Source organism: Hydra viridissima, unplaced genomic scaffold (genome assembly GCF_058129835.1).
Source record: "Hydra viridissima isolate aposymbiotic clone 2 unplaced genomic scaffold, HvirCarnegie_v1 scaffold_1, whole genome shotgun sequence".
Lineage (NCBI taxonomy): Eukaryota > Metazoa > Cnidaria > Hydrozoa > Anthoathecata > Hydridae > Hydra > Hydra viridissima.
Genome location: NW_028324300.1, coordinates 3,199,329 through 3,215,877, shown reverse-complemented (window position 1 = coordinate 3,215,877; position 16,549 = coordinate 3,199,329). Strand labels below are relative to the sequence as shown.

The window sequence follows — 16,549 nt, the reverse complement described above, 5'->3', positions numbered from 1 at the left end:
GTTTGTCAAACAAAATGTAATTTGATTTTAACTTATTTTATTTATTTAAAAAAAATAAATTAACATAAATATTTAAGATAACAATGTAAATAATAAAAATGCTTCATTTCACAAGTCTGTAATTTGAATAAGTTACACGGACCAATTTTATTGAGCTTTGTATCCCACTAATGCTATAGTACTCGGTACGGATACCTTAGCAGGTTTTGCCTATAAAAATGTATTTTACTTCAATATTTAAAATACATCCTAAACCTTTCGAGATTTAAGAAAAATTTATCAAATAGCCTAAGGTGCTATATTTTTTATATGATTATTTGGTTATTAATTGTGAAATAGTTCGAAGTCTAATCCATGCATAAGATAATTTTTTTAAATCTAAAATTTGTTCAAATGCCAAAACGTACTGCGCATTTAATGTTTCAACTGTAATGAAATAATGTAAAGTGAAGAAATGATTAAAATAATATTTCCCTTTAAAATTTACAGCATTATGCTCGGAGGAAAGCCTTTTCTCTAAATTTTCGATCTAAAAAGGGTAACTAAATTTGGAAATTCAGAGTATAGCAAAATTAGTAGCCATATAACCAAATATGTTTAATATATTTTTACATCTTCTGATGACTTCACAAATTCAAGCACAGACATTTAGCATTATTTATACATAGCTATAATTATCTAAAGTTTATTTATAAATCTTATAAGAAAAAGTTTTATATGCAAACTCTAAATATAGCAGTTGTACTGTAATGAATTAGTCAACTAGATAATTTGACTTTACTTAGATCATCCCAAAAACATTACATGCAATGACTTATGAAGGCAGAAGGTTTTTTGGATCAGAATCACTCGAGGAGAAAACTCGCAAGTATACTCAGCCTCACCCAATTGTCACAACACATTTGCGTAATCTTCAACAAGGATTTCAAGTAGCAAGTCCTATCTGGAGAAATGCTTTAAGTGTTAAGGTCCCTGCATTAACTCCTGTAGTTAACAAAAGAGAGGTTTTTATTTCTTTCCTTTTTTTAATTGATGTTTGGCTTGAATTAAAAATTGAATAAAAAATCAAACAAAATTTTTTATACTATTATTGTAATATGTTATTATTTGAATATACAAAAACATATATTTATACAGTGGTTTCAAAAAATAAGGCCATAAAGATGTTTTTTTTCAAAGGCTTTTTCAAAGTATCATTAGATAAAAACTAAAGATGATAGTGACCTAATTTTTTTCTTGTGTTGAAGAAAAACTGTTCTTAAATAACTCACATCAGGGTGCTATACTAAAGCATGCAATTGTATTTTAAATATTATCATACATATTTATTTAAAAAATTGATAAAAATGATAAATGAAATTTCTTACAGCAATAAACAAACAAAAAAAACTAGCATTTAAATTGTTTTTTATGTGCTTTTTTGCATCTCTTTTTCATTAATCTTAAAGGTACGCAACCTTACAACCTTGGTAGAACAAGGGGATTATTATAAATTCCAAAGTTAAAATTTTTAAGAAGAACTCTTGCTTTTCCTGTTTATTACTTCAATGTTACTTTCATCAATAAAAAATAATTGTTTCCACTCAAAAAGTTTAAACAACTTTCTCTTCACACCAACTTAATCTTGTTAGCTTATCTTGGGTTGTCATCATTGGTTTTTTAACAACTGCATAAAAGTTGTTTTTCCTAAGTAAATATTGACCTAATGTCAACATTTTAATTAGGATAAGTTCATAATAACTTAACCTTGAATTGACTTTTACTTGCATTTGGCATGCTCTTTTTAACCTTAGGGACTCAAGATAATGTTGGATGTCACTTTTCATATTAAATGCTTTCAGAATATTTCTGGCTCAATTCTTGGAAATAAATAATCTCTTCATTGTAAATCTCCATTTTATGAAAGTGTTTCTAGAAAAAGATAAGGCATTGATTTATATAATAATTATGAATAGCAATTAGTTTAATAAGAAAACTGAATGGGAATTAATTTAATAGTTTGCCTACTTTTTTCACAATTTCCTGTATATTATTACATGTGCACGAATAAACTGAATTACTAAAAGAATAATGAACTAGGGAATTTGGTAGTCAAGTTGTAGAGAAACATTTTTCTTGTTATGCTAAAAAAAATATGTCTTTAGCAAATATGGTTACTTTTTTTATGTTTAAAAAAAAATTAACAACCTTGACACTCCTATTTCCTTGAAACTACTGTATATATTTGAAACATATTTTTGTAAAAAATTATTATTATGACTTTTTGTTATATTTTTAAATCTATTTTTACTATAGGCACCACCTTTTAATAATTTCGATAAAAGAAAAAGAGATTTTTCAAAAGTGACACATAAGTCCAAAGTTATTGATAACCATTATGGAAAACGTCAACATATGCAAAATCCAGACCAATTTTGGTCTAAAAGTCATAAATCAGTTGTTGAATTATCTGAATGTAATAATTCTAAACATTCTGAGTATGATAAGGTATAAGTTTTATAATTAATTTCACTAGATTTTTTTGCTAATCTTTTGAATATTTCAGTAAATTGTTTGAAAATATTTTTTTGTTATTATTTGGGTTATTTTTTTTTTTACTTTTTGATGAACCTTTTTCTTTTATCTTTAGCTGTCAAATGAGATGCTAAACTACTCTACTAGTCATCAACAATCTATAGATATGCTTCAAAAAAAATTAAACCTTCGCTCTGCCCTATTGTCAGTGTTTAGAAGGCAATTTCCAGGTTATTTATCAATTTTTTCATCTGTGACAGATAAGATATTGACTGTCATTTTGAATTGTGGTATATATGATCAATTTTAAATAAATAACTTTTTCAGCATGTAGTTTGCATTTGGTTGGTTCATCATGTAATGGTTTTGCAAGCAACAATTCTGATGCAGATTTTTGTTTAATGCTCACTCATACACGACAAGTAAATGTCTCATACTAATACCTTATTCTTTTATTCTAACCAACAGAACTGTCATTGTGTGTTCAACACATTTTTTTTTGTTTGCAGGTAGATCAACGAAGTGAAGCATGCTGGTATTTAAAACAACTTCAGAAATTACTAAAATCAATGTGTAAATTAAATATTTATGTATTTTTTAAATTTTGGGGGTTGCATATTACATTTAATGACATTATTTAAATTTAATTTCAAAATTTGTTTTACTCAGCTTGCATTCGTAACATACAATTCATTCGTGCTAAAGTTCCTATATTAAAGTTCAGAGATACTGTTAGGTATGCTAAACACTCATTAATGGTAAATTATTTTGTATTATGTCATTAATGATAAGTAAATATGTATTATCTATGTCATTATTTATTATGTGTAATTAACACATATTCCACTAACTGTGTTTCATACATTATTTAAAACCATACTCTGGGAGTATTATTATGATTACATCAGTTATCTTGACTGATTTATGTATATAAGATCTCTCAATTTTTTAAAATCCTATAACCATGTCAGATATTTTTGTTAAATATTTTTATTGTAAGATTTAAGGTTTTTCTTGAACAAATACAATTTAATTAACACTTAAAGTGAAAAGAAAATTGACATGTTAAAAATTTCATAATCAATTTTTTTTTTGTTTGTTTTATATTTGGCCACTTGATTGTGCTACCACAAATAACAATAAAAGTTGGATTTTTGATTTTTTTACTTTTTATTTACAAAAATGATAATTATTAGCTGAGCTTTAATCAATGCCTTTTCCATAACACCCATGTAAGAGAGCATCTTTTTTTTTTTAATGTTTCAAGACCATAAATTTGTAAAAATGTAAACAAAAAAGTAAAATATTCTTCTATAAACTCAAGAAAGAATTTAAGTTAATGTCATGAAAAAGGAGATTAAAATTTTGTTGCAATCAACTTGTCAGTTTTAAATTTAACTTATGAAGAATCAGAGTTGATTGATGGTATACTAGTTGTAATTGTTATGTTTGTTTCTCTAGAGGAAATTACAATTTACTTTAATTTTCATGATTAATTAGAGAAGATGACAGTGATGATTCATTTATGAAAGTTGTTGTCACTAGTCTAAATTCTTATAATCTACATCACCTCAAAAACTAGTTGTAGTACAGGGGAGAAAGAATAAGTAACATTTATACAACAGACCCTCTGTAAGAGGGGGGGGGGGACTTCCAGATTTAAAATAATTTTTTTGGACATCACAAATGTTCCGTGTTATTCAAGGTTGAAATTTATTGAGATTTTTTGTCTTATTTTTATATATACATTAATTAGATTAGAAGTAATACAAATAGGGATCCAACACCAGAAAGAAAAAGGCTAAAAAGAAAAGAAGAGAACCACCAGTTATTGTTGATGATCTTCAGTGCTTCAGTAAAAAACTGCTAGTGGAAATAAAGAACTTAAAACAGACTGATGGCTGTTCAAAGACGCTTAACATTCTTGACTTGTTTTGACATTGTTCCAAACTTTACGATTGAACATATAAATAAATACATTGAGAAAGTGAATAAATAACACATGTCTTCAGCCAAGTGAGTAAAAAAAAAATTTAATCAAAGTGAATAAAGGTGATTTTAAATTATTGTAAATAAGTTTTACAATTTAAACAAAACATAGTAAGGATTTTTTCTGTATAAAGGTGTATGTGCAGCTAGCTTAAAAAAACAAGACAGAATTATGTTTGTTGCTATAAATATGCATACAGCAGAATTAGAACTTCTTTTTTGAAAACGTCCAGCTGGAAAAAGAGGAACATGTTCTCTTTTATCTATTCAAAAAATCTTAGCTAAATGGGTAATTGATAGACTGTACATCAGAGACATGTTTGTGGTCTATCCTAAGAGTAGATGCAGCGTTAGCAAACTCCCATTTAATGATATCAAAATAAGATCACCACCAATAAAGAAAACCAAAAAACTCGCTCCATTAACTAATTGTTTCTTTGTAATGCCTGGAAGATTAAAGATCTTATTTTTGGGAAATTGATTCTTAAAATCTCTTGTTGATTTTTGAAAAAAAAATCCCAATTTTCTTGCCTTTTGATCAGCTGACACCAGATTTTCTTTTCAAGTTCAACTGTGTAGGAAACAAAACATACTAATATTTGATTTTATTTCCTGACCATCTTCAAAATCATGGTTATAATTGTAGCATCCATATGAAGCACATTGTATTCCAGCAGAAGTTGTTGGTTTGTAAAGAGAAAAATAATATTTTTCTCTTTACAAAACAACCGTCGTTTTCAATATGATTGAATATTAAGGGGGTGTTATGTTTCTAAAAAGAAATTCTGAAGTTTTTACAAAGTTTGGATCAGTTCAATAAAAATAAAAGAGTTATTAAAAAATGTTAGAGATAATATAAGAAAATAAACACTATTAGAAAAATAAACAAAAATATAAAGCAATATTAGCACACATCTTGTAAAATTACATCGAAATCTCATCGCCCCAAAAGTAGTTTGTTTTTTGTAAAATAACATAGTAATCATATTGTTCAAGGAGTTTTTTTAAATTTTTTTTTTTTTGATTAAAATATGTTGAAAAGTTCTTTAAAAGCATTTTTTTGAGTTTTTTATGTGATTGCAGTTAGAAATGTTTTTAAAAAGAAAAATAAATTATACGAAAAAGGATCTAACTGTATAATTGAATTTCAATAATATAATATGCTTCACAGAACATTTTGTCCCAGCATTATTACTTTGAGATTAGGTACATCTATATAAATAATCATATCAACTGCTTCTTTTATCCCAGTACTATTACTTTGTGATTACATAAATCTATATGAGTATTTGAATAAACCGCTAACTTTGGTTTACAGCATCCTTTGAGGTATTATTCAATTATTTGAATATTTTTAGTGGATGTGAATGTGATATAAATACAAACAACTCAATTGTAAGTTTTTCTATTTCATCATGATTTAAGTTGTAAATAATTCAATTTAAAATTTCAGCTTCAGTTTAAACTTGATCTTTTGTTTAAAATTTGTATTCATGCATAATAAGTTTTTTGTTGAATGCATTGTTTGCATTTAGGGAATTCGCAACACACATCTTCTTCGTACTTACTCTAAAGGTATTCAGTCCAATCAACTTCTAAAAGAAATTGATAAAAAGTTAAATAAATTGAGCTTCTCTGCTCAACCTATTGTGTTAAAAATGATTTTTTTTTTCCAGTTGATGAACGTGTACGACCTTTAATAATGGCAGTAAAGTGTTGGGCAAAATCGCGTTGCATAAATGATGCAAGCCAAGGAACTCTTTCCAGTTATTCTTTGGTCATGATGGTTATACATTACTTACAAAGAAAGTCATGTTTTTTTAAATAACAGACTTTTTTTAATCTTCAAGTATTTTTTTTAGCAGAAGAATTTTTTTAAACTCAAAATTATTTTTTTTCAAGCATACATAATTTAGTCGTTAATAAAAAAAATCACCCACAGCAAACAGATTGAACATAAGTTCTTTTCTCTCTCTTTTTTTTTTTTATGTCTCCTGTTCCTTCCTTTAGGTTTTTGTCGTCCACCTGTACTGACTGCTATACAGCAAGAGTATCCTGTATGATATTTTGAATTGAAATTTAAATTCTTTTAAGCTTTTGCATTTTTGCATTTCTTAAACTCTTATATGAAACAGTATGTAATTTTTTCACTTTTGGGTTCACTTTTGTAATACTGTTAATTTACTTTTCCTATACACATATTGATTTTATTCAGTTTTCTATATATTTACATAGCAATTTTTCTCTCTTGATCGAAATGTTGATGACCTTCCTATGTTTGAACCAGCTGACCTAATACCATGTAATTGGTAAGTTTGATAGTTTTTTAAAAGATTGTTTTTTATGTGTGGAGAAGATAAATGTGATAGAGTGAAGGTTGAAATTGTTTTAAATCAAAATTAAAAATTACTTTAACGAATTCTTGTTTTTTAGCTCACAAAATCAACAGTCTCTTGGGGAGTTACTTTTTGGATTCTTCAAGTATTATGCTCTTGAGTTCAAGTGAGTTTTTAATTTTATTTTTTAAAAATGTGAACTTTTTACTCCTGCTAAGAATAGTAAATAGACATACACAGTCATTAAATTAAAAAAATTAATTGTGAAAAAAAATTTTCAAAGCCTTAATTTCCTTTTTTTCCTTTTTTTTGTGTAAAGTTTAACAATATTTTGTTTTTTGACTTCAGATGGGATGATTTGGTGATAAGTATTCGACTTGGTCATGCTATTCCAAAAGCTTTGAACATGACATGGAAGGATGCATATTTATGTATAGAAGGTAGAATAATATTTATTTAATAAAAAGTTTTGTACATATAAGCAAATCTTAATTTTAGCATCTGTCTTGATAAGTCAGTTACTTAAAATTAAAGATTTTTTTTCACATTCTTCTTAGATTGGTTTTGGTAATTCTTATTGTAAAAGTTATTGTTTTTTTTTATGTATCAGCATTTTCCTCACAAATTTGTTCTTTCAGTTTTCTCTTTTGTCATTACCATTCCATCTATTTCATCATTTTATTGTTATTTTGTTGTTGTTTTTTATTTTATTGTTTTCTTGTTATTTTACTGCTTTTCATTATTTTATTGTTTTTTTGATTTTTTATTATTTTTTTGATATTTTATGGTGTTGTTGATATTTCATCATGAAATATCAACAACAACAACAACAACAAAACCATGAATCATGGTTTTGTTGTTGTATCATTTTACTCATTGTTTTAAGTTTCCATTTCCTTTTTTTTTTGCTCAAAAAATTTGAGTTACAATTTTAACTGATAATATTTGCTCATTGCAGTAGATTTGAACAGGTTTTTATATATTTTTGAAATTTATACTTAAACATAAAATTCTATTCACCATTATTACTTTGACTTATATATTTGTTTTACTTTATGTAACTGTACACCATCGTTTTGATGTACATCAGTATACTATAAAAGTTTTTACCTGGAGTTTAAACAAGTTTCTTTAGTTTATGGTGACAAGACTTATTTTATATTTTCAATATTTTTATGTCAGTTCATAATTTAATTTAACAAAAAAATTTCAAACAAAGATGTTGAACTTTTAGAACCTTTTGATCGGACTAACACAGCACGTGCTGTTCATGAATATTCAAAGTTTAAATTCATTCAAAATGAATTTAAGAGGGTAAGCTCTTTTGACTTTCATCTAGATTATCTGCCATTTCTAGATATTTTTATTTTGAATGACATTTATTATCCTTTTCAAATGAAACTGAAATAATAACCAGTTTTTTTTTTGTTATTGTTATTTGTATGTAAATTATATTTATTGTTGTATATGCCTTGGTTTGAGGCACATTGATTACATATCTTAGAATAGATATGTATAATTTTACTTTGTTAAGTCACACATTGATTCATCATTCTACATTCAAAGATTAAATTCAAGGTTTTTTGGATTTTTATTTTTCCTGACTTGTTTTATTAGGATAGTGTTGTTCTGATTCCTTTATTTGACTGTTCCAATAATAAGAAAATAACAAAATAACATATTGTTACTAAAGTTTCTCTCACTGCAATGGTTGAAGCTCCAGCTTGTTTAATATGGGAGCTAAAACATTTATTGGTTTTTGGTTTTCCTATCTCACTTACATTCTATGTTGCTTGTGGTTTAAAATGTAACTGATTGAATAAATTTTCCATATTATGATAAAAATTTCCATATTATGATTAAATAATAAACCTGTTATCTGAATTGCAAAATGAAACCTTTTTGTAAAGTCATTTTTATCAAGGTTGTGTGTTGCGGTCATAAGATTTTGATTGAATTTTTACATTTCGGGTAGTTTTTCTTTCCTATGCTTTGAACAAATGAAAATTGTTGTTACGATAATTAAGTAGAATTGCTCTCTGTTGGTGGTGGTGAGATTTTTTTATTCACTATTTTTTTTTTTTTTTTTTTTCTCTTTACAAACCCTTTATTTCTGAACGGTAATAATGCTTAGAAAATTTAGCTACTAAGCTTAAAAAATAAAATATCAAAGTAAACTTCCACACAATAACACTTTCATATTTTCTAATTTTATACAACAAATAGAACAGTTGATAAAGTATCAACTGCCTATTGAGATTAGCCTCTATTACTCCCCTTACACACTTCCATTTGTACATTTATCTGCAGCTAAAAAATGAAAATGAAGATGAGTTCCGAAACTTTTAATCTTTCCCAAAATATATTTTATGAATTTAAAAAATTTAAAAAATAACAATTTTTACTAACTATTCATATGTAGGAATTGTGTCGAAAGATATTTTGAGGCAAGTTTATTTTTCGAGGAAATTAATAGATGTAGAAAAGCCTATGAATCCCCCGTTTCAACTAACCCTCGTTTCAACTAACCCCCGTTTCCTTCTAGGAATAAATTTAGTTGATTCCTTGGTTATGTTTGTTTTACATTTTCTTAAATCTTTTAGTTTATTAGTTTGGATAGTTTTTTTTTATTCTAATTTCAAAACTAACCAAACAACAGTTATTTAAAAAACGTGTAATTAACATAATCAAGGGACCATTTATATGAAACAGCAATTGCTTGATATTTAAGTCCAGGTTTTGTAATTCTTTAGGCATATGAAAGACTTCTTGAAAATCTATCGCTACAAAACCTTTTATGATGATTGTTGGGTTTTTCCACTGTCTGTTAAAAAATTGGATTCTTTTTGAAGAGGAAAAAAAGTTATAAGATGACTCCCGGAGCTCTTGGATCGTCTTGCAAAAAAAAAAAGAAAGAAATAATTTATTATCAATATGCTCTTGTTTTTTGTGTTTTTTTTTTGTTTGTTTTTCTAAGTGAATATTTTGTCGCGTTTATGTGTGAAACGAGCCCGAATATAAGCTTGAAAACTTGGTCTGTTTGGTTTTTTTTGAAATAAATGTTTTTCAAAACGAAATGCTTTGGAATACTTTTTAGGTCGGACTATTTAAATAGTCAGATGCTTATTTTACAGTTTTTTATTGTATAATTTATAGGGTTTTACATGTTGTACAAATATTTGTTTATAGAATATATATGAATTTTTACAGTTACCCTTTTTTATTTTCCGTCCTGTGTGATCGTTGTTACTTAATCTTCCTATGCCCCATTTTTATGGTCCTCTTTAACTCCAATTTACGTTACGCATTATATTACTTCAAAGTTTAGAAACAACGTCTTGTTATTGATACACTTCCATACATTCAATTTTGCCGAAGCAATAATTCAAAAACGTTTTATTAAACTTTGCGATAAACGTATATAAGATCCTCTACTATAACAAATCGGAATTTATGCGTTTTCTGGTACTTTTTACCCTTCAATTTTCAATGGCAGAAACATACGTAACTTTAAGAATATACAGCTTTTCAAGATTATTTTAAGCCATGCAAGAATGCAGGAGATTTTTACGATCTTTTCGGCTGCCGAAAAGATTTGAGTGCCGCTAAATCTTAGAGAATCTTATATTTCTGTTAATATTAGGCCAATGCCTGGTATTAACAGAAATTCAAACGTATATATTGTATGAAAAATAATATGTGCATTTATAAAACCATGAAGAAGTAAAAAATGTCATTTCAAGACTTGAAACACCACAAGAGTATAAAATGACAAAGGAACGTAATTATAATAATTTAAGTTTTATAAATAATAAGAATTTAAACACAATTACATGAAGCCTATAATATTAACTATTAAATGGTATAATTCAATCCATGTTTAGCTCTACAAAAAGCAAGAAACACTGCGACGGATGGAATCACACCACTAACAGCTTAATTTAACGATCGAAGAAGATTTTGATCAACACTTTTAATGAAGATCTCATACATTCAAAGATTAAAGATTCAACCAAATGATGACGAGAAGCTCACAAAACATCAAAAATAAACTCAATAAAACCAAAAAACTTGTATGAAAGTAAGGGGCCTTCGTAAGGGGTCAGTGCAAAGAAAGGGTACTCGATAGCATGAAAATAACAACAAAGTAATGAACAGTTTTTACATACAAGAAGTTTCAATGGGAAAATTCACCAAGAAATTTCAACGGGAGGATTTGGTATTATGAAACAGGGTTGTAATACAAAATAACAGTATTTTTCAAAGACCTGCAACCACCAATTGACAACTGACACAATTTTAACGCGTTGGTGTCTCAAGGACAACAGGCGTCAGTATGACGCTGTATGTGGTCATGAATAAAAACGCTGTGCCTTCTAACCATTAAAACTTTTCGTAACATTCAACATATTTCATAACTTTAGTAAAAAAACAAAATATATTATTTTCAGTGCATCAGATAGTAGTATTATTAAACTTTAAAAGTCAAGGATAGTTGTTTAAAATCATATTTTAGTGATCATTGGGATCACTAAAATATGATTACAAATTCATCGTTTTTTTTATATATTTTTTGAGATCATTGTGACAACGTATACATTGGGAAATATTAGAAAATGGCGTTGGGTGGTAATATGAAACAGACAGTTTCGTAATACGACCCTATTTTTTTCTGGCATCAAAATGCGTAGAAAGAAGTTTGGACTAGAAAAAAAAAAGAGCCAAGGCAGAAATGGTGACCAGAAGAAATGCAAATTTTTATATTAGTGAATCTTTAATTTATGCGAAACGGCTCAGTGAAAAACGGAGAGTTAAACCATCGAACGTAATGATATATATTAACTAAGATGTCTAACTTCACAAAGATTCCCTAGGAAAAAGTGAAGCAAGTTTATAAAGTTTTTAATGCCGGCAGCCGTTATATTTAAACTCACAATACTTCATTTTTGTTTTGCTAGGATATATCAATGCGTCATTTCAGGCTGGCAAAACAATCCCTTGCTGGCAAAAAATTTGCTTCACTGTGGAAGCGCGAGTTGGACATCTAGTTAATCTACATCAGTGATCGAATGCGACTCGAATGAAATGTAAAAACCAGAAAGAAGTTTCACTCAGAAGTTTCACTCAAAGTTTTAACTAAACAAAAACTAATAATGATAAGATTACTTAGATCAAAGGATCGCTATTATAAGAACTAAAAACAAAGTTTTATCCCGTAAAATTCGAATAAAAAGTCGCGCGATGCAATAAACATCTTATGAAAAAAAAAACGTATTTAAGCACAATTCAAATTCTTTCTTTCTATATAACGATTTATAATAATTGCTATAAAAATCTCGTGAAGGGTGAAATTTCTTTGTGGAATTTTTTAATGAAATTTTTGTCATAAAGCCAACGAATTCGTAATACAACAAATTTCATGAAAACATAAACATTATCGCATTACGACCAAAACACACGTTTTAAAAGAAAAAAATTGTTATTAGGTAAACGTCCCATTCTAACCACGTTTAAATTTTGTGATTGACTCTGGTCTTGGACATATCTTTAGATTCGTTGGTGTGCGTGTAAATTTAGATAAGAGGAGTGACGAGGCTAAGTAATCTATGTGTCAAAAGTTTTTTTTTGGGAAATCAAAAAAAACTATCCCATTTCCATGAGAAAAGTATATTCTTGCTTAATAAATTTTAATTCGTCAAGAAGCGTGAGATAAACCGTATTCTAAAAGATGTAGAGGAAAAGAAGCATCCTGTTTTTAAGCTGCCCTGCTTAAAAACAGGATGCTTCTTTTCCTCTACATCTTTTAGAATATTTAAATATTTTTTATTATATTCATAGCCTCCTATCTTCCACTTGTTAACAAAGTGTAAAAATTAATGCATGCAATAAATTTGTTGAAAACCACATATCTTTCCCAGGGATAAAATCTATTACAGTCGTGCCAAATCTGAGAAAGAGTGTTTGAGTTTGGATCTGAATGTTAAAAAAATGTACAAATGTCAAAAAAATGACATTTTAAAAATGAATCTAACAGTTGAATGAATGAATCTAACCTAAACCATTTTTAGGAAGTTAAATATCCTGAATTAATAGCTTGTATCAAACACGACACAATTTGGCTCCCTCCCCGTCTAGATTGTTCTTCATGTCACACGCACATGATGCCATTGGCCGTGTCTGTTACATGAATCCCAAAGCTGAAGCAAAAAAGCTATAATACATCTAGTATGGGACAGTTTGGCTGAGGTCTCTTGAAAAGATTACTTGATTTTTTTACAATCCTGAAACGTACATAAAATTCAGATATACCGCTTTGTAGAGCGTTCACTCCTCTTCAATTTAATAATACATCATGTTTGAGTGAATAGAAAATCATCACTGATAGTTCCAGAGGCAGATAGAAAATCTCCAACCCCAGTAAACTTTTCTTCCAAAATGATCAGCGTTTTTAACATTGAACCATTAGCTCCGAAGCAACAGTAAAAAGTGATGTTTTCTTTAGGTATTGATCAAATCGTTAATCATGTTATCTGTATATTATTTTTCTTTCTTTTAAGATCAAGAGCATCACACGTTTTGTTCGTGTCAATCCCTGACCTTTTAAATGAAAGCTTGGGAAAAAAATCTTTAAAAAAACAGATTGGTAAAATTTGTTCGAGAGCGTTGTCAGGTTCTTTAATTTTGTGAGCTGTGTACATTTTTTTAACATTCAGATCCAAACTCAAAAACTCTTTCTCAGATTTGGCACGACTGTAATAGATTTTATCCCTGGGAAAGATATGTGGTTTTCAACAATTTGCCTGTCGTGAAAAGTATACTTGAACTTTTTTACCCCTCCACGTTTTTCTTTAAAAGTGGTCAAACCAGCCTTTTTTTTAATAACAAGAGTGGTCACCTTTTGGAGGTTAATAGCAAAAATGTCTAGAAATGTTTTTTTGCATACCCTTTTGAGGTCTCTTTCATCATCAGAAACTGTGAAACTGATAGTTGATTGTCGTTTGGCTCATCATAATTCCCATATCAACATCTTTGGGCAAGTAGGATTTGCATAAGCCCAATTAAAAAGCTTTCTTGTTCATTGATTCTCAACTTGTAAAAGTCATCGAAGAGCTTTTTTTTTCATCTGCAAAAAACCAGGGCAATTAAACTTACACTTACAAAAGACCTAAAATTAAAAAAAAAATTAAAAGATGAAAACCTAAAAATCAAATGAGAACACCAAAAAAATAGGCAAAAAATATTAATTATAAGTTTACAAAAAGTAATGGTGCATATCCCGTCTGCAGGTGTTTTTTTTTTTTTTTTTTTTAAATTCTATTTGTTTGTTTTACTGGTCTCGTACGCATCTTCGCTTATTCTTTTTTCCACTTTCTTTTTTTCTCATACGTTTGGTTTTTAAATCTTCTTTTAATTTGAAAGCAGATTTATCCATAATTGCAAATGAATTTCATAATTTCAAAGCGAAGCCTGAAATAAGAATAACAACTAGATAATAAGAATGATAACTAACTGTATCAAATAACCAAATTGTATAATCTACGCAAAGCGTGCCTAATAACTATAATGGCGCGAATAGATATAGATCAATTAGAGAAAATGACATCCGTGGACAGACAGTTCCATCTGTTGATGCTTTTTTCTACGAAAAAGAAGAAATTTATGAGGAAGACTGAGGAATTAGGATTCAAGCAACTCCTACTTTTCCTCCGATAAGCTGATACAGCTAGCTAAAGATCTCAGGTATACTTGTTTTAAATATATTCCATATATGGTTTCAACTGATCTCTTTGAAACCTTAAAATCTATCTTAATTTAACTCAATATTATCTTAAATAGATTGGCAACTAAAGAAAAAACCTGCATAAAAGCGAATTACACAATGCAGTTCCAATCATTTACTGTGCACTTGATAAATTGTTCATAAAAGAAAGTTTAGAAAAGGACTTAAAAAAGAAGAAAAATCTTCTTATTGTTGACTCGAGGAATTTAAAAATTGCTCGTTAAAATTAAAGAAGGAAAGATATCAAACAAACTTGAAATTGATGGGGGAAGAAATTACGGAGGAAAAGGTTTCCTGATGTTAGTTAAGTTAACTTTGTACATTTTAGATGTATTAAGGCTCAAATCAATTGTGCAAGGTTTTGTCATGTCAGTTAATATCCAATCATATTTTAAATCTTTTCTCAAAAAGTCTGTGAACGAGTTTTAGAAGCCTGAGAATAAAGTTTTAGAAGTTTAGAAAACTTCTAGAAGGCCAAGGAGTCTTTTTACAGTATTTATAGTTGCACAGAATGATGTCTTTAACTGAAATGTTTGAATTTTTGAGTTGTGTAGTGTTTTAAAAAATCAGAAAAACAACATTTAAACTTTAAATTTCTTTAATGAAAAATACGTAATATGTTTTAAAACATTATCCCTGGGGGGTGGAAGGGGGGTTTTGATATTTTTCTCGCACTTCATAAAAAAAAAACAACAATAAAATCAACAAAAAAAACCAACCAAACAAAGCAAACAACGTTTGTGGTGCTACGAAGGCGTAACTTTTATAGCATTAAACCCTGGGGCTAATATTGTAAGAAAAGTACGTACTTATATAAGACAAATATGTACTTACCTAAAGCAAATACGGACTTATATAAGCGACCTTTTTCGTACATCGCCAAAAAAATAAAAAAAAACAAACTGTTTTTCATTGATTGACAATTACAATATTGCTTAACAGTTTTCGCATCAATGTTGAGCAACCTTTTCGTTTTTAAATATTTCCGTTTTTTAGGGAAAATAGGAACTTATTATTTAAGAGGTTTCCGATATAGGAATCTGGTAATCTAAATGGACTTTGAGGAAACCAAGATAGTGTATAAAAAAAAAAAAAAATTACTGGACGACCTTGTTATACAGAGGAGCCCAGTGGGCATGCATCGTCCACACAACGTTTCACGGATGTCTTAAGGACGATGCATGCCCACTGGTAGAATGAAGACAAGATAACCGAAAAACTCTCTAAACTTTTTTGAAAAAAACTCAGCTACTCAATCGTTCAAAGAAATATACCAATCTACAGAAGCGGAACGAAATACGAACTACTGCAACTGTAAAACAACGTCTATTTGTTTCAGAATTTTTCGGACAGCATCCTGCCAAGGAACCATTAGTTTCTTATAAGAATTTACTTACCCGAATAGAGTTTGCAAAACGCTGTCCTTGACAAGTTATCAAAAGAAGTGGTTGCAATAAAAAGTGGTTGCAACAAGTAAAAAAATCTGAAGAAAAAAAAAGAATACTTTCTCTACAACAGTTGTATGCGCCTAAAGGTTTCAAAAATATGTTTGAGATATATTATTACTTTAGTGACAGAAAGGTTATAATAAAATAATAGAATAATTCACCTATGTTAAATTAAAATTTGGAAGAAAAAAAATCGTTGTAGTGATAAAACTATTTATTTATAGAAAATTAGAACCAATTTTATGTAGCGCCATCTTTGGTGTAAAATGCTTTTTTCCTGGCATACAGGTATGCATATTTTTAGAATTGGTTTTGTCTAAAAAAGAAATCCAATAGGGTTTATTTTGAAACGTCGATTAGCAGAAGAAGAGAATAATTCTTGAAAATTATTCTAATTTCTTGAAATTCTTAGAAAAGAGTCGATTTATTCCAAGAGAAATGTTTTCAACTAAAAAAAAAATCTATTTTATTGGTAAAATAAT

General features: G+C 28.3%; 1 protein-coding gene across 4 annotated transcripts; it reads left to right on the top strand.

The window, feature by feature from the left end:
• Positions 1-161: 161 nt before the first annotated feature.
• On the top strand, positions 162-9,758 carry LOC145187489 (poly(A) RNA polymerase GLD2-like). Of its 4 annotated transcripts, none has more exons than XR_016454640.1 (16): positions 162-293; positions 786-1,004; positions 2,296-2,487; positions 2,630-2,744; positions 2,842-2,936; positions 3,024-3,087; positions 3,184-3,250; positions 5,862-5,898; positions 6,039-6,078; positions 6,180-6,312; positions 6,514-6,560; positions 6,739-6,812; positions 6,937-7,005; positions 7,188-7,279; positions 8,074-8,153; positions 9,593-9,758. XR_016454640.1 is itself a non-coding variant. In XM_090094509.1 (16 exons), exons 2-16 carry the CDS (start codon positions 810-812, stop codon positions 9,638-9,640), a joined length of 1,344 nt encoding a protein of 447 aa, XP_089950635.1. In that variant the 5' UTR covers positions 162-293; positions 786-809; the 3' UTR covers positions 9,641-9,758. The 4 variants fall into 4 exon arrangements, 2 of the variants coding, with proteins under 2 accessions (XP_089950635.1, XP_089950634.1); XM_090094509.1 differs by having other exon boundaries at positions 6,180-6,309; positions 6,515-6,560; XR_016454639.1 differs by lacking the exon at positions 162-293 and having other exon boundaries at positions 748-1,004.
• Positions 9,759-16,549: the final 6,791 nt, after the last annotated feature.